The sequence below is a fragment of the Astatotilapia calliptera genome, chromosome 18 (genome assembly GCF_964374335.1).
Source record: "Astatotilapia calliptera chromosome 18, fAstCal68.1, whole genome shotgun sequence".
Classification (NCBI taxonomy): domain Eukaryota; kingdom Metazoa; phylum Chordata; class Actinopteri; order Cichliformes; family Cichlidae; genus Astatotilapia; species Astatotilapia calliptera.
The window spans coordinates 121,676-140,762 of NC_137439.1; the positions used below are offsets into that span (position 1 = coordinate 121,676).

Here is a 19,087-nt window from a genome sequence, read left to right on the forward strand (position 1 = left end):
GGGTGCACCTGGGGCACTTTGACCACTTTCAACATGCAGATTGGATTCTAACCACCAACCTTCCAAACACCACAAAACCCCACTACCTCCTGAGTGCTGTTTTCCACAGGTCAGTGTGTCTGGTGGGGGAAACCTGAAGTTCAGATGTAGAGTGTCAGTGGGGAAATGAGTCACTTACAAAGAAGTCACATGATCATTTCTGTCCAGTAAGATTTATTTTCTGTGCCGTGCGGGTCCTAATGTTTCTGCAGGTGTGCAGCTGATGACTCTGCCAGTCACTCAACAGCCATGTTGAACTGGAGATAAAGTATCTGAATTTCTGGAGCGGGACCACATCTCCAAACACGCTCCTTCCAGTTGTTATCTATATACAGTGGGGCAAAAAAGTATTTAGTCAGCCACTGATTGTGCAAGTTCCCCCACTTAAAATGATGACAGAGGTCAGTAATTTGCACCAGAGGTACACTTCAACTGTGAAAGACAGAATGTGAAAAAAAAATCCATGAATCCACATGGTAGGATTTGTAAAGAATTTATTCGTAAATCAGGGTGGAAAATAAGTATTTGGTCACCTCAAACAAGGAAAATCTCTGGCTCTCACAGACCTGTAACGTCTTCTGTAAGAAGCTTTTCTGTCCCCCACTCGTTACCTGTATGAATGGCACCTGTTTGAACTCATCATCTGTATAAAAGACACCTGTCCACAGCCTCAAACAGTCAGACTCCAAACTCCGCCATGGCCAAGACCAAAGAGCTTTCGAAGGACACCAGGAAAAGTATTGTAGACCTGCACCAGACTGGGAAGAGTGAATCTACAATAGGCAAGCAGCTTGGTGTGAAAAAATCAACTGTGGGAGCAATCATCAGAAAATGGAAGACATACAAGACCACTGATAATCTCCCTTGATCTGGGGCTCCACGCAAGATCTCATCCCGTGGGGTCAAAATGATCATGAGAACGGTGAGCAAAGATCCCAGAACCACACGGGGGGACCTGGTGAATGACCTGCAGAGAGCTGGGACCAAAGTAACAAAGGTCACCATCAGTAACACACTACAACGGCAGGGAATCAAATCCCGCAGTGCCAGACGTGTTCCGCTGCTGAAGCCAGTGCATGTCCAGGCCCGTCTGAAGTTTGCCAGAGAGCACATGGATGATACAGCAGAGGATTGGGAGAATGTCATGTGGTCAGATGAAACCAAAGTAGAACTTTTTGGTATAAACTCAACTCGTCGTGTTTGGAGGACGAAGAATACTGAGTTGCATCCCAAGAACACCATACCTACTGTGAAGCATGGGGGTGGAAACATCATGCTATGGGGCTGTTTTTCTGCCAAGGGGACAGGACGACTGATCCGTGTTAAGGACAGAATGAATGGGGCCATATATCGTGAGATTTTGAGCCAAAACCTCCTTCCATCAGTGAGAACTTTGAAGATGAAACGAGGCTGGGTCTTCCAACATGACAATGATCCAAAACACACCGCCCGGGCAACAAAGGAGTGGCTCCGTAAGAAGCATTTGAAAGTCCTGGAGTGGCCTAGCCAGTCTCCAGACCTCAACCCCATAGAAAATCTGTGGCGGGAGTTGAAAGTCCGTGTTGCTCGGCGACAGCCCCAAAACATCACTGCTCTCGAGAAGATCTGCATGGAGGAATGGGCCAAAATACCAGCTACTGTGTGTGCAAACCTGGTAAAGACCTATAGTAAACGTTTGACCTCTGTTATTGCCAACAAAGGTTATGTTACAAAGTATTGAGTTGTATTTTTGTTATTGACCAAATACTTATTTTCCACCCTGATTTACCAATAAATTCTTTACAAATCCTACCATGTGGATTCATGGATTTTTTTTTTCACATTCTGTCTCTCACAGTTGAAGTGTACCTCTGGTGCAAATTACTGACCTCTGTCATCATTTTAGGTGGGGGAACTTGCACAATCGGTGGCTGACTAAATACTTTTTTGCCCCACTGTATGTTACCTCAGTTCTACATGCTTTTCGTTCTCGTCTATGTGCCCCACCCTCCCTTCCCTTTTCTTTAACTTCTTCTCTTCTATTTAGTGCATGGGGAACTGCCAGGCCCGGGAGCCGGCGCCAGTCCCCATCAAGGCCTTCCCCAAACCGCAGCTCAATTCATGTTCAAGCCATTCACCTTTATCGACTAAAACACTGTCAAACCTAAAATGAGGACGTGGGCCAGCAAGTGAAATGAAGCTTATGTGTAAGTTTAATAATCTGTAATCGCTCAACTGCTGCTTCTGTTCTTTTTCATCGCTTTTCCGCACTGTCAGTCTCAGCACTGACATCATTGCTCTAGTCCAGGGGGTGGGGAACTCCAGGCCTCAAGGGCCGGTGTCCTGCAGGTTTTACATGTGTCCATGATCCAACACAGCTGATTTAAACAGTTAAATGACCTCCTCTTGAAGTTCTCCAGAGGCCTAGTGTTGAACTACTCATGTGATTCAGGTGTGTTGACCCAGGGTCAGATCTAGAACCTGCAGGACACCGGCCCTCGAGGCCTGGAGTTCCCCAACCCTGCTTTAGTCCAATCATCTGCTGATCTCATCTTTATACAGGATGCTTCAAACAGCTTCTGCTTTAAATGACGTAACAGCATTACGTCATTTAAAAGTGAGATCAATCAAAAATTCACATCCACTTGAATTTTGTCAAAAAAAAGCACTTCTTGCCAGTTGACATCTTGAATTGATCAAACAAACGAGTGACTGTGTGACATTTTCAGCTGACGCTTGACCTGTGTTATGACGGCGTCACATTTGTAGGCTTTACAGCCGTTCAGGTCAGACATCTGCGGTCAGTTCACTGACATCCGCACATGGATATTCCCGATGTTTCTCCTTCCTGCCGCAGAGCTGACAGACCTGTGTTAACTTATAGGAGCCACTGACTCAGAGGGTCCCTCTCAGGTGAAGAGGACGCTGTAGGTCCTGACTCCCACCAGCAGAGGGCGTGCTGATGTCACTGTGTGTGCGTGTGTGGTAGTCTGTTTTGAGCACGCTCCATCTGCTCTGTGCAGGACTGGTCTTTAGAACAAACTCTCTCCATTCTAAAAATTTATTTCACACCGACAGTCTCTCCTCCACGTGAGGTGATGATGATGCTGCGCTGACTCATCTGTGTGTGTGTGTGTGTGTGTGTGTGTGTGTGTGTGTGTGTGGTGAATGAATCAGGGACACTACCTCCTCTTTCCTCCTTCCTCCTCCTCTTATGTCGTGACGTTCATTCAGGAGGAAACTCCACAAACAGTCCTGAGGTATTCTGAGAGACTTTGCTCACTGTGTGTGTGTGTGTGTGTGTGTGTGTGTGTGTGTGTGTGTGTGTGTGTGTGTGTGTGTGTGTGTGTGACTCACAGGGAAATACCTCTGTGGATGGAGGGAGGGATTAAACAGGCTGAGAGGTATAATTACTGTAACAGAGCAGAGAGGAAGAGTAGAGTGACCCTGCACACTGTTCGTTCAGTTCAGGACCACCGGGCCAGCACCAGGAGGACTAACAACACCAGAACATCCCTCACAGCGCATCAGACCTGCAGCAACTTCACGTCAGAGTTTCTAGTTTCCGCCCTGAAGTCTTTTGAATTTCAGAGGATTTCATCTGAAGAATCTCAAACCTGTTTCAAATAAAAACTCTACTGTCTTTTACTCTGCATCAGACCGCCAACCATTATGTGTTCTCTTTCTGCCGTGGTCTTTTCCATCTCAGCATGGCTTCTCATCGATGCCTCTCCGACCATCTCTCCGGCACCACGGCTGCAGGACTCAGCGGTGTCCTCTGACTGTCCTTCGTGCTCTTTGCCTCAGCTGAGGAGGAACTCGTCTTCGTCCGGAGCTCAGAGTGACATGGTGGAGGCAGTGAAGCGTCACATTCTCAACATGCTGCACCTGAGCGCCCGGCCCAACCTGACACAGCCAGTTCCTCGTGCCGCTCTGCTCAACGCCATCAAGAAACTTCACGTGGCCCATGTGGCTGAAGACGGCAGTGTGGAGATCCAGGAGGAGGGCCAGGGCACAGGCAATTCAGCACCACCCGAACCGCCATCTGAAATAATCACCTTTGGAGAGCCAGGTGAGTCCCACGGCACGTCAGGCGTGGTTTATCTTCTTGTCCTGACAGAGAACACATCCAGTTTCTGAGTTCAGGGTCAGTGTTATTAGTGTTATTAGCTCTGGTTAAATACAGCCGTAGAAAGTTTTCAGGCTCACCACTGAGCCCTCTGACTGGTTAAAGCTAATTCTGCGAGGAGGCGTCTGGCAGAAAAAAACCCTTTAATGTAAGAACTGAAGACACGATGAGCCTTTGACATTCAGGATGGATTAAAGAGTGTCTGTAGGGAACATTTTCTCTTGGCTGGGTTAGGGTTCGGTTATTAACGTCAGCAGATCCAGACTCAGTGGAGTCTGTAGAGTCAGACTCTTCAGAGGTTCACTGACCGTCAGTGATGTCAGACTGTCTGTTTGCTCTTTTAGCTCATTCACAATAATCCAAAGAGGTCAAAGTGTGTTTACAGATTTCAGCCACAGGTTTTCATGTTCAGGTCAGAACATTCAGCTCACATTCATGTGTTTGACTGCAGTGCTGAAACTTCCAGTTTGTCTCCGAGTGAAATAAACGTGTTTGTTCTGTTGACAGAAACAAGGAAGGGTTCTCTGATGGAACGACAGCCTTGTTTCTTTCATTTCTGAACCCCAAAATGTAAACTAACAAATCAACTTCTCATCAAAGTTCAAACAGTCACTGACGATGTCCATCAGACAGACTGGTGACCAATTAGCGGACAAACTTTACTTCAAACAGGAATGTTCGAATGATCTGCTGGTTTGGCTCACAAAGACTCAGAGTAACAATCAATATGAGAACATCTTAAATCCACAGAGTATTTTCACTGAGAACAACAGCTGGAGAAAGTCTCAACAGATGAAAGATGAGGGAAACATTGGTCTGAACAGCAGTAGATCTTTGCTGGCAGAACCTTTGCTGCTTGTCATTAACCTGCTCTCAATCCACTGTGACTTACTGAAGATGATGATGGTTGCAAAGCCTTTAAAATCTCCTGTGAATACGGACCCGTTACATTGCTGCTTTGCTTTGTTCTATAAATAGTTGTCTCTATCAAAAGGCCCCTCAAAGGATGCTCGCCCAAATTAGTGCACAGTAATTTGGGCGAGCATACCAAGTGATCTTAGCGCGTAAATAATCTGTTCATTCAGATAAATCTGGGCCTCACTAATTATTCTCTAACAGGAGACAAAGAAGGAAGCGCTGAGACAGGACGGGCCTTTTTTTTGTTGGGGTGGTGTCGGGTGGGTGGGGGCGGGGTTAGTGTCCTATATGACCAGGCTTGTTAACATCATTAACATCATTCCCTGAAATCAGGCCTGGTCTTTTTTTAGTGCCTTTCCTCATATTGAATATATTTAGAGGCTGAAGCTCCATTCAAGCTTTCACTGTTAAGAACATCGACTTTGTTCACTCATTAAAATTTCTATCTGGGGGCGTCAGCAGGGTCATGGTTTCAAGTTCCTCGTTTGTTCCCTTCCCTTCAGGGAAAAACAAACTGCCAGATGAAGTTGGTCTTTCCTAAGGCGTCTTCAGCACGTTTCATTTGATATCTTCCCAAACTCAGACACACCAACCCTAATCCACATTAACCCATCCAGTTTCCACTTAAAATACAATCTGAGAGGTCAAAGGTCAAAGACTATCAGACTGAATTCTGAACGCCCCTCTGTCATTGTCAAGGGTCAGAGATCGCACTGTTTTAGACTGAAATTTTCTGACTCTGTGTAGTAAATGGGACACAGCGCTAATGTCCTAACTATTCTCTTTCACAGGCGACGGGCCAAACGCGGTGACCTTTGACATTTCGAGGGAGGGCAGTGGCTCGTCTGTGGTGGAGCAGGCAAACGTTTGGATCTTCCTGAAAATGTCAAAGATGAACCGCCTGAGAAGCAAAGTGATGCTGCGGCTTTATCGTGACGATGATGACGAGGACTGTGTTTCAGAGAAGATGGCGGACACCCGTCGTAGTGGCTGGCACACCCTCGCCATTCCTCGCACTGTTCAGAATCTACTGGACGGCGGCAACAGTCCTCTTAGGTTACGGGTTTCCTGTCCTCTGTGTCTCGAAGCAGGTGCCGCTCCCATCCTGACGCCTGCAAACGGTGAACCGGCCACGGGACGAGATCAGTCACACCGGCCGTTCCTCATGGTGGCGCTTCGAGCTCAAGAGGAGGTGGCTAAGCGCCGAGCTAAACGAGCTCTGCAGTGCGATGGGAAAATACGCATCTGCTGCAAGCGAGAGTTTTACGTGAACTTTAAAGACATCGGCTGGAGTGACTGGATCATCGCTCCGGCTGGTTACCACGCCAACTACTGCGAAGGCGACTGTCCAAACCACATGGCAAGCATTGGAAGCTCACCACTGTCTTTCCATTCAACGGTCATCAACCATTATCGCATGAGAGGCTACAGCCCATTTCAAAACATCAAGTCGTGCTGCGTGCCAACGAGGCTGCGAGCAATGTCAATGCTCTACTACAACGAAGAGCAGAAGATTATCAAGAAGGACATCCAGAATATGATCGTGGAGGAGTGCGGCTGCTCGTGAACAGCTGGCTTTTGCTCTGCTGCTTCTACCAGACGTGGAAAAGACTCTGGAAACTGTCAGAGAACCTCTGAGAAATATTCTATGAAACCTGCAACCTGCAGGAAGAAACATCTGATATGCTCTTTCCCAGGAAAGACAGTCTCCTGTGTTCAGTGAATTTTTGTGTTTCATACTGGGAGAGACTTTTCCACATTGGAATGTGCTGAGGATACTATGCAACGTGGATGTCTCTGTGTGCTTCATCAGTGTTGGTTTTCTGCTGCTCAGAGAACATTTCCACATTATTAGCATGTTCCAGCTGAAAGTAGTTAATCTGGTTGCTGAAGCCAAACGTTATTTTCGTTATTGTTATGAAACACACTGAATGTAGATATTTGCACAGTAATAGGTATTTCTAGATGCATTGCCGCAGTTTGGATTCAGATGAAAGCCAAAGACAAACGTTTGGTTTATTTTCCTGAGAGACAAACGGCTGAAATCCACCTGTGTCAGATTAAACCTTTAATCTGCTGAAACAAAAACAAACTGAAGACATTTCTCTTCACATCAATCTTTAATTGTAATATATGTTGTTTCTGTAATTTATTTCCATTGATTGTTTTCTCATTAAACGGACTACCAATCCACATTTTGTCTCTGTCTTTGGAAAACTCTAAATAACACAAGTCTTTGCATCTCAATGACTCTCTGAGAGTTCGTGCCACCCTCAGGACAAACCTTGCACTGCAAATATGAGAACAGCTCAGCCATTATGAACTCTTTCAAACAGGGGTGGGGAACTCCAGGCCTCGAGGGCCGCTGTCCTGCAGATTTTAGATGTGTCAGCTGATTCCTCAACATGTCCTGAAGTGCTCCAGAGGCCTGGTAATGAACTAATCATGTAATTCAGCTCTGTTGACCCAGGGTGAGATCTAGAACCTGCAGGACATCGGCCCTCGAGGCCTGGAGTTCCCCACCCGTTTTAAAAGGTTTATTAAGGTCAATCATGAGTTAATATCACAGATTTGGGCTGGCTCAAACATCACTAAAGTGTATCCTAACTAAAGCAAAATGAAGATCTGAAAAGCAGGAAGTGATTTCATTTACTGCAGATCAGTCATTTTATTTCAGATTTGGTGTGATTGCTGGCACCCAGCCGCTCGGTTTTCAGGTTTCAAAGTGGGGTTTTTTTTGCAACCAGCCTTTATTTGATTCTCGAACCCTAACTCTTTTCAGAGGAAGACGTGCTTATGGGAAACTTTCAGGCAGCTACTCTCTGATGGTATTCATGCTGTAAATGGTAAACAGACTTGTTCTTAAATAGCTCTTTTCTCCTCTAAGCACATTTCCTCTAAGCTTCATTCATACAGATACTTTTCTTCTATACTCAAGCACCTTTCAAACATCCACAAACACACTGACACCCTGATGGGTTCAGTATCTTGGCCTGGACATGCAGGCTGGACTCCTGACGCATGTGTTCAAAGACACCCAGCCCCTCAGCTCTGAGCTGAACTCTGTTTTCACACATTCACAAAGCCATTCAGAGCGATGGAGAAATCTGAGAGCCAGCTCTTTGTCTTCAGGTAAAAATGGGAGCGATGGCTGGCAGACTGAGAGGCTCCTTCACGTTCACCTCTGTCTGTTCTGCCCCCTGATTGGCTGTTGACAGTGGTAAAGTTAAACCTTTCGCAGGCTGAAAGCAGCGGAGCAGCCAGCTGGCATGGTGGCGCTCTGTTTGTTCACTGACCTACAAACTCATCGCTGAGTTAACAAGTTGGTTTAAGAACCACAAAGACTGTTGAGGCAAACCCAAAGAATTCTGGGTACTGGAGCACAGAAACACTTGATGAAAAGAGCCTGAAACACAACATCAGGAGTCAGTTTCAAACGTGCCCACAGAGCTGCAGGCTGAGAAAAAGGGTTGTAGACAAAAGTACAGAAAAAAACCAAACAGAATGCAGAAACATTTAAGCTAAGATGCCTGTGATTGGCTGGAAACAGGGCCAGTACCCTCACCCATTGAATCCTGGGAGAGACTCCAGCAGTTACTGAGGTTATCAGGCTTATCAGCACTCTGGGCACTGATGAAACTCTTTGGACAATGACCAGCTTCAGCTCAGAGAGGTACTATTTGGAAGGTTTGAACTTGTGGAATTTGTGAGAGTTTAACTTTTAGCTTAAATTGTTTAAATTCACACAAACAGAGATATGGTTTAGATGGCAATTACATGAGAAAACCACCAATAACATCAGTCCATTGTCTTTGTTCTAAACAAAGTGAGATCCTTACAACTGACGGGTTAGATCCCCAATAACACAAACCATCATGAACAGGCAGAACATATACTGTAAAAAAAAACAGGAGTCAACACTGCTCTGAGCCTTTATATTTCTATTAACACTTGGTTAAAATGTGTGTTCTTGTGAAATGTGTAGCATGTTTCCTCTGTATAAAACAATACATTATTACCATTAGAAATGAGTGGGATACCCTTTGGTTACTTAAGCTGTGCTGTATGAAAGAGTTGACGGGACAGATAACAGATAGATGTATTGCCTGTAAAACAGAAATCATTCCTGAAGGTTTTGTTTATAATTAATGACATTATATATAACGTTAGTGAGAATTCATGTTTGGTTTCCACAGGTCTACATCGGGCATCAGTTCAATTCATTTTTATTGAACTGAAAAAAGGAATTGAATTTATATCATGACGACAGTTGCCTCACTGTGTTTGATGAGCCTTATTGTAAGGTAAAGACCCTACGATAATACACACTGTAAATGTATTTTACAAGTATTAAAGGCTAAAGGCCACATGTACTCTGGAATATCTGAATGGCAGATCTGATTAATTACACTGTAAACTACTGAAACTCTGTCTGTGACTCAGGGTGTTTCGATTCCGATTCTTTCCCTGATTTCGATGCAATAGTTGTGATCCCTGTTTAATATTTGTATTCTTAGTTTGTTATCATTCCTCCTCTGTTTCCTTGTCATCTTGGGTCTAGTTTCCTGTGTTATTGATGTCTATCTGTGCTCGTGCCCTCTGTATGTGGTCAGTCTGAGCCTCAGTGTGTCTCTCGTACTTCCTGTGTTATCTTTTCAGTTTCCCGTTGTCAGGCGCTGGCTCTGTGCACCAGCAGTTTGAGTTTATTTTGTATTTTTGATTTCTTATGTTATATTGGAAATAGGTTAAGTTGAGGGAGTACTTGAGTCTAGCACATGTCCTGATGTATGAGTCTTTTCTTGTCTTCAGTGTTTTTTCTTTCAGTAATGCATGTCCGTTAGTCTCTCCTCAGTTCCATGTGCTAATTGTCCGGCTTGTGCTGTCATGTTTACGTCGCTCCATGTTTCCTGTTTCATTTTGAAGAGTCTGGTGTTTCCATGTCCAGTGTGTATAGTTTTGGTCCCCCTATGGCATCATGTTCATTAGTGTCAGCTGTGTCTCCCCAGGTGTTTCCACTTCCATCATTATCCTCCTGTGTATTTGAGTCGTCTGTCTCCTTTGTTCTTTGTCTTCACGTCAGGTCACAGAGTTTTTTTCCCTACTGTTCAGGTTCTTGTTCATGCTGTTTTGATTATTGCACAGTTACATTTTTGCATGTTCCCGTTCAGTTTCATATTCATGTCTTTTCCCAGTTTAAGTTGTAGTTTAGGTCCGCCTTTGTTTTCGCCTTCCTTATCTGTTTTTTTTTTTTTGCATCAGTCACAATAAAGGCTCGCTTTTGTTTAAACTTCAGTTCATTTCTTCCATTTCTGCTTTTGGGTCCACTCTAAAAACACACCGGTGATCCCTGCCATGGCACTCTTCCTGTGTGCATTGTGTTCTGTTCTGCTTCCCATCTCATCAGTCACACTGTGTTCAGCTGTGTTCCTCACATGTTTCTTCTCTGCCCTGATTCTTTCTTGTGTATATATTGTCTGTGACTCCTGTGGTCCGTTATCACAATGTCCCTGAGCCCTTAATGCTGAGTGTTCTGTCCTGTTAATGTTCCTTTTAGTTGTGGTGTGTGTGTATGTATATATGTGTGTATACACACACACACACACACACACACACACACACACACACACACACACACACACACATTTATACATATATATATATATATATATATATATATATATATATATGTATATATGTATATATATGTATATATGTGTATATATGTATATATATGTATATATGTATATATATATATATATGTATATATATGTATATGGTCATATATATGTGGTATATACATGGTCATATATGTATATATATATATATATATATATATATATATATATATATATATATATATATATATATATATGCTCCAGGCGAGTGGCTCCAGCAGATCCCGGGAATAACATCGGAGATCTCTGTCCAGAAGAGCGCAGTCCTGGGAACAGCTAAGATACTGCGCAGGACCCTCAAGCTCCCAGGCCTCTGGTAGAGGACCCGAGCTTGAAGGATAAACCGCCCGCAGGGGCGTGCTGGGTGTTTTTTGTATGTATAAATGTGTGTGTGTGTGTGTGTGTGAGTGTATATGTATATGTGTGTGTATGTATATATATGTATCCTGCTTGACTCACACAGCATTATGATACGTACCACTTTCCTGGTTTGGTCATTTTTCAATACCTACATGGTTAACATTCATTTTAAAAACAATGACTATCAGAATTTCCTTTCCCCAGTTAACATGTGTTTGCTGGCCTATTCACCATCACAGTGATACCCTTCATCTCTGACTGGGCTGTTTTATCGAACCAGCTAACACTGAAAAGGCCCGGCTGTGATGAACGTTCTTCATAGTCACCTGCCTCAGGTTCAGTGACTTTAAGCTGATGACAGCACAGTGAAGTGGATGGATTATGTGTTGGTGGCACAATATAAACAAAAAGTTAGTCAATGATGTTTCTTTATTCCCACATTCATCTTCAGCCCTTGGCACAGTAAACCACACAGTGAAGTACACACTGAGCAGCATCTCCCAGTATCACAGCAAAGCACACAATCTCCACCATCAGCTGTTACATCAGGATGAGCATTAGCGAGGGGAGGCCCTGGGTGACCGGACGTGAACCAAGTACAGATCAGCTGGAGTTCACTGCAGGGCTGACCTCAAACTAGCTCAGTTTGTTCAGAGAGATAAAATCAGTTGGAGAGGAAGAGACTGAGCAAATAGTCAGAGTTCATTCACTGCATCTCTGCAGCCGGAAATGTTAACTGAGCAATGTTTGGACCCACACACTGGTTTCACTGGGTTTACTGGTTTAAGTGGGTGACAGGCAGTCACTGCAGTCAGAAACTGAAGCATCACTACACTGGGTTGACTGGAGGACAGATGGTCACAGAGCCTGTTTCACATGTTTCAGTCATCCCCACCTGCTCTTTCAGTATTGGCTTAGGACACTAAAAAATGAGCTCTGTCATTATTTGTCAGGTAAAAGAAGGCAGATTTATTCACAAAGCAGGGGTTATGATGACATAATACATGGTAAATGTCCCATTACATGAAACTTCATACCACGCAGAGTCTGTTCTACCAAGCAGCCCCACCGATCTCAGCAGGTCCAGGTCCCACACCCAGGAGCCTTAAAGAAAAGGATCACATTGAGAACGAGGGACCCACTGGTAAAGGGAAGTACACGACTGGCAGATATGGTTTTTGCTATGGCACATCTGGTGCATGTTACAAGATGTTTCCAACTGTATAACTGATGCAGAAGAGTGCAAGGAGTGTCTTGCCCCATCTGGCAGATCTATCCTTGCAGCTAGTTTCAGTAAGAAGTTGTTAAGCCCTGCGACCAAATCAAAACGTTGGTCGCAGAGTGACTGCCAGAGGTCATCACAAATGTCTAATATCACATGGTCTGCAGCAACAAAAATAAAAAATCACCACAATGTTTTATCAAAAGCCCAGCAACCAATAACAAATCTAGAATTAATGTATAAGCGCCAACCAAAGTGGCATACCTAAAGGTTCCTCCAGATTCTCTAGTCCAGCAAAACATCCCCAAGATGCCAAGAAAGAAGGAACCAAGCTTCAACAAAGCTCTCATAAAAACTCCGAACACAGCTAAGGTGCCTACAGAGAAGCTGCCAGAATAAAACTTCCTGTCACGGTCTATGGACCTTCTTGTGCCTCCTTGTAATCTCTCCTGTCATGTTAGCCATGTTAACCAAACAAGCATTTCATTATTCCAACCAGGTACTTTGTTAGGCCACAAATCCATAGACATCTGTACCAGAACAAGTGCAGCAGTAACGATAATGCCACAGAGTCTGTGCCAGTATATCCAGAATAAATCTCAATCCTAGTCTAGACAGATACTTGTGGTAGGTACTTGATTAGACTTGCACCAGACGATAAGCAGAAACCGGTTACACCCTATAAATCAGGAAAATGTTCCTGAGGCATCACCCACATTCTCCACTGCACTTAGGAGGAAACCTGGCAGATCAGCCATACCTAAGGGATGCAGAGGTCATGCAAACTTGACCCAAAGGACTTTTTATGTCTTCAATACATGGATTTGGACATCCACTAAAGCTAACCAAACAAAAGTAATGAAACCCACTAATCCAAAGAAAACGCTGTCTTTTGTGGAACTCCTCAAAGTATTCTGCACAATGCTGAAATAATTAAACTCAAACGAAAAGCTCCCCAGTCTCACCCCCAATGAGGTTGACTATTCTGTGTTTGATAAGTCCACAGGAGGTGGACTCCAAAGGTCAAGCCAGTGGAGTATCCGTTGTCCACAACAGGAAATGCTGCACAGGTTTGAAACCTAGATGCAGTTAGCAGGAGGACAATATGAAACCTTAGATCCTCTATGATGCCCTCCAACACAAAACTCTCCTGACCAGGTGTAACGAGCAACTCATCAAGGGTCACTTTTTGGTGAAAGAGCAGCTCCTCAGAGTTTCTGTGCTGCATAAGTTTGCAGTGCCAGTAGTGCGGATGAAGTTAGACCAAAATGACGCAGATGGTGCCCTCATGGGTTTATTCATGATGTAATCTAATGAAGCTTGTTCTGTCCGCGCTGGCTAAATTTATCCCTGCTAAACTCTTGGTGAGGACCTTCTCCTTCCATCAGGACTGTTAGTTTATTTTTACAGGTGAGGTGTTTTTGATCAAACGTGCATACAGTCTGACGGAGGCAGTGACGACATGAACGTGCAGACGGGCTGCGAGGAGGGAAGACGTCCAGAGAAACGTGATGAGAGGTGGAGGATCATCGTGTGAGTCAAACTGAAAGATCTATTTTTTCTGTGTGGGCAGGCTGCAGGACACGTCAGTGTTGTTAGAAGCCCCAATAACCTCGACACCACCTCCACTACAAACTGCTACTCTATCACTGAACGCAGACTCACTGCTGCTATTCAAAGGCATTCACCCCCACAGATTCACTCACTCACACTCCGCTGCAGCTAAATTAAACCTGACTTCATTTGTCATCTGTAACTCATAGCTCAGGGACTCTTCTTTTATTTAGATGTGAGAAAGATGAGTCCTCTGGCGGAAGAGTCGCTTTGTGTCAGCAGGTGAAAAGAATCAGAAAATTTCACTTTTTATTTATTCATGATGATGACAGGATGACCTACATGATCGTATGTGAGACCCAGAGTTCAGGTTTTCCTGTTATCCCCAAGAAGCAGACAGTGTTTTCTGTCTGTGAGGGCTTATTTCAAACATGTTAAAACATAAACTATACAAACAACAATCACAATAAATAACATAATCAAAAAGGAGCTGGAAGAAACCTAAGCCTGTTTAATCCCCATGTATACATGCTCACTGTATACTACAGAAACAGACAGAGAGGAAAAATCTTTTATTAGAATAGAATAGAATAGAATAGAATAGAATGCCTTTTTTGTCACTACACACACATGTACAATGAGATTCAGAGCATCTCCTGCTCAGTGCAGACATGAGGCAAAAGTTCTGCAGCACTACATACATATGAACAGTATTCAAACATATAACAAGTACAAATATACAAATATTGGGGGAAAAAATACATAATGTTATGTATTTACAGTGTGGGGTTTTGCACGTAACTCAGTATTGCACAGTGCTGATGGTAGCTGTGTTGTCTGTGTATAGTAGTCCTTGGATTGGGGGCTGGAGCTGTGTTGTCAGTGCATGTGTGAGTTCAGGGTGGTTATGGCTCTTGCAAAGAAACAGTTTTTGAGTCTGTGGGGTTTTGTGTTGATGCACCTGTAGTGCTGCCCTGAGGAAAGCAGGCTGAACATGTTGAAACCAGGGTGGGAGCTGTTCTTGATAATGTTTGCTGCTCTGCTGAGGCAGCGGGAGGAATAAATGTACATCAAGGAGGGGAGAGGGCAGCTGAAGCCTCACTCTGTCCGCCTTAGTGCAGTTGCTGTACCATACTGTGATGCAGTGTGTAAGCAGGCTCTCCACGAATGAGCGGTAAAAGGTAGGTCTGAGTCCAGCTTCTACTTCCTGAGGACCCTCAGGAAGTGCAGCCGCTCTTGTGCCTTTTTAACGACCACTGAGATGTTGTCTGTCCAGGAGATGTCAGTGGAGATGAGGACACCAAGGAACCGGAAGCTGTGGAGCCTCTCCACACACTCCCTGTTGATGTAAAGGGGGTTAAGTCAGTGCTGTACCTCCTGAAGTTGACAATGACCTCTTTGGTTTTCTTGGTGTTCAGTGCCAGGTTGTTCTCTGAACACCAGGCTGCCAACTTCAGGACTTCTTCTCTGTAGGCTGCCTCATCTCAAAGGGAGATGAGTCTGTGGTGTCATCAGCAAACTTGATGATGAGATTGTACAAATAACAGTGGATTCAGACAATCGCTGTACCTGGTGTCTTTCATTATCCTAGTCATCACATTACTAATTATTTGTAAGTACTTGGCCCCCACCTCCCCCCACTGTCAGCACCGGATCCCCACAGGGCTGCGTTCTCAGCCCCTGATGTACACCCTGTACACCTACCCACCCAACCAACTTCATCGTCAAGTATGCCGATGACACCGCCATGTTTGGGCTCATCTCTGATGGGGATGAGACAGCGTACAGGGTGGAGGTATAGAACTGTGACATCATGAAACCATGTTTTTGAGGACTTGTGTGTGCAGATCAAGACTGTTTCCACATTCAGGAATAACAATCCAACCAGGAAGCTGGAAGCCAACCCCGAGGAGAAACTGGGCACAGTGGTTGGCCGAGTATGCAGTCAGTTTGGGACTCCAACACACACAACTGCATCGCCCCAACCAACCTGGGATACTGTTCCTGGACTTCAGCTCGGCCTTCAACACCGTAATCCCAGATATCCTCTATCGAAAGCTCACCCATCTCACTGTGCCCACCTCCACCTTTCCATGGAACACCAGCTTCCTGCTGGACAGGCAACAGCAGGTGAGACTGAGGAGTATCACATCCCACACCAGACCATCAGCTCTTCTCCCTCTACACCAGGGGTGGGCAACTCCAGGCCTCAAGGGCCGGTGTCCCTGCAGGTTTTAGAAGTGTCCTTGAACCAACACAGCTGATTTAAATGGCTAAATTAGCTCCTCAACATGTCCTGAAGTTCTCCAGAGGCCTGGTATGGAACTAATCATGTGATTCAGGTGTGTTGATCCAAGGTGAGATCTAAAACCTGCAGGACACCGGCCCTCGAGGCCTGGAATTGCCCACCCCTGCTCTACACTGACGACTGCACCTCAGAAGAACCATCTGAGAATACCTGAAGTTCGTGAAGGGTTAGGGAGACCACTGTTACTGGTCTGGTCCAGAACGATGCAATCTGCATACAGACAGGAGGTGGAGCAGCTGGTCCACTGGTGCAGTCAGAACCACCTGGAGCTGAACCCACTCAAGACTGTGGAGATGGCGGCTGACTTTAGGAGAACCCCGGCTCACCATCCTCAACAGTACAGTACCAGTACCCACTGTGGATCACTTCTTTTATAATATAAAGCACCTTGAGGCGAGTGCTACATAAATAACACTGAATTTGACTGAATATCTATTAAAAATACATCAACAATAAAAGGATGTCTGTCTACATTACATTACTTGTTCATGTGTTTCTTTTGAGCAGTTTAGACCTGATACAAAAACTTGCAACTGGGATTTTACCAAATCAACGAGCATGTTCCTGTACAGAGTAAACTTCCTGAACACCTGAGCTCACCTGAGACTCTCATTTAAATGGAGCGTCAGAACTTTATTAATGGAAGAGGTTTATCCATAAATCATGTTTGTGACCTCTTAACTTTTTAATGTTGCGTGTTCTCACATGGTCTGAAGATGAGTCCTTACAGGGTGGAGTCAAACAGCTGTCACAGGGGACTATTTCCCCACTGCTCTGACGCTGGGTTTGAGGTGACGATCGCATCTGCAGGATTTAAACGAACATGTGTGACGGTCTCGAGCCTGGCCCTCTAAGTCGTGCTACACGAGTCCACTAACGTGACCTGACTTGGCTGTAGAGGTCGGAGGTGTGGTGTGCGGGCTCTCCCGCTCATAGACTCACTGATTGGTCTACCGACTCCGCTCAGATCCGTGTTTTCATTCAGATGGCGAGAATCTTTCTTCTCGCCTCAAATTGGCCTCAGCAGCGAGTCAGTTTGTTCAGACGCCCACAGAACAGAGTGACAGATGACTCACGAGCGTCAGGAGGAGGAGAGAAGCCGTCTGACTTTAGCATTTCAGAGATGTTTGAAATTCTGCAGAAGGAGCCTTTAATTGGCCTGAGCGCATATAAACAGCAGAGCCATGAAAATACTGTGTGTGTGTTTGTATCTGTGAACTGGTTTTCCCTGTCATGGTGGGAACCAAAATCTGAAATGTACTCTACTCACGGGGACCATAACCCAGGTCCCCATGAGAGCTGAAGGCTTTTTCACAATGAAATGTGATTTCAGGGCTACAGCTGGGTTATGACTGTGGTTAGGCTCAGGCTTAAGCATTCATTTTTATGGTTAGGGTAAGCAGCAAAGCAACACCAGACGTACGTACGTACATACATGTGTGGGGGGCTCCAGCTGAGACAAAGAGTACCTTTCTAATTAACTTGAAGCAGAAATACTACTGTTGAAAAATACTCCAGTAAAGGCTGAAGTACTGATTCAACTTCTTTACTCCAGTAAAAATAAAAAGGAACTGGCTCTGAAATGTACTCAGAGTAACAAAGTAAAAAGTAGTTCTCTGGAGGATCTTACTGTGCAAAGCTAACTGAACCTTGTGCTACATTAACATAATTATTAAATGATAGATAGATGGGAATACAAACTTTAGTCTATCTTTGTTTATTCTAATTGTTCTCAGCTTGAATCAGAATAAAAAGCATAGAAATAAAAACAAGTCTCTATTTCCTGTTGCCTACATTGTAGAGGGGGACTTTGTCTCCAAACAGGAATATGTGTACAGTCAGAGGTTAATGTGGATTCAGCAGGTGGAGGAACCTTTAAATCAGCTGTCATGTCTCAGTGTGGGGGAAAGACTGAAAGTCATTTCCACTGAGAGCTCCAGTAGTTTCTTAGCGTGCAGGCTGTGATCAGCTGACCTGCTGCTCTCTGTGGATGTACACACCTGGATTCATCCAGATTTGAGCAAATGTAAAATTCATATGAATGAATTCCTATAAAAAGTTTTTTTTAAGTACTTCTAAAAGTACTTTTATTGCACCATACTTTTTACGTTTACTTGAGTACATTTGTGAAGAAGAAACATTACTTTTACTCCACTATATTTGGCAATATTCAACTTTTTAAAATAATTAATTTCACACATTAGATAATGCTACTAATAATAGATCATGCCACCAGTGCAGTTTCACCAATCAGATGTAGCCATGCAGTTACACGACCAGTTATACACTATGGCGGGCAGAGCGACCCAAGAAAGAAGAAACACATAAAAACATGGCAGAGGCAACCGTCTCCACTAGAACTGAAGAGGATGAACACCCTTGGCCTCAAATACAAAGCATGTTTCACTTAAATGTAGAACAAAAGAACAGCTATATAACGCGTCTTCAGTGTGAGCCAAAACAAACCGACATTTCAGCATGAAAAAACTCGTCTAACCGCGTCACGGTAAGTTTACTCTAAATTTCTTTTTAACTGTGGTTAGGTGGATGTCAGTCTAATGTTGTGTTTTCATGTTGGCGTAGTCCAACACACATGAATTAAATGGCTGAATTGCCACCTCAGCATGCAGTCAAGTACTATAGAGTCCCACTAATGACCTAATAATTTTATTCTGGTGTGTTGTGGTGAGGACATTTAATAGTTTCAGGACACTGGGCCTCAAGGATTGGACCCTGTCCACCTCTCTCATGTGGAGAGGTCTGTCACATGACTGTGAGGATATGGAGGCGGTTTTCCTCCTGCAATCAGTTTGATTGAGCTAGAATCACATCATATTTTCGGCGCTACGTTGTGGTGAGATACGTTTCTGGGTATTGTGTCCGCAGCTTTGGCCGTCCTTTTA

The 19,087-nt window shown here is 44.4% G+C and overlaps 1 protein-coding gene across 1 annotated transcript; it reads left to right on the forward strand.

Moving 5' to 3' along the window:
• Nucleotides 1-3,258: 3,258 nt before the first annotated feature.
• On the forward strand, nucleotides 3,259-7,258 carry inhbab (inhibin subunit beta Ab). Its single transcript, XM_026150907.2, has 2 exons — nucleotides 3,259-4,090; nucleotides 5,857-7,258. The coding sequence occupies exons 1-2, from the start codon at nucleotides 3,691-3,693 to the stop codon at nucleotides 6,630-6,632; spliced, it is 1,176 nt and encodes a 391-aa protein (XP_026006692.2). The 5' UTR covers nucleotides 3,259-3,690; the 3' UTR covers nucleotides 6,633-7,258.
• The last annotated feature ends 11,829 nt before the right edge of the window (nucleotides 7,259-19,087 follow it).

Bases quoted from the DNA above. Each gene is read 5' to 3' on its own strand.
- inhbab (XM_026150907.2), top strand. From the start codon at position 3,691: ATGTGTTCTCTTTCTGCCGTGGTCTTTTCCATCTCAGCATGGCTTCTC. The intron at 4,091-5,856 runs GTGAGTCCCACG...TCTCTTTCACAG, and splicing joins AATCACCTTTGGAGAGCCAG to GCGACGGGCCAAACGCGGTG.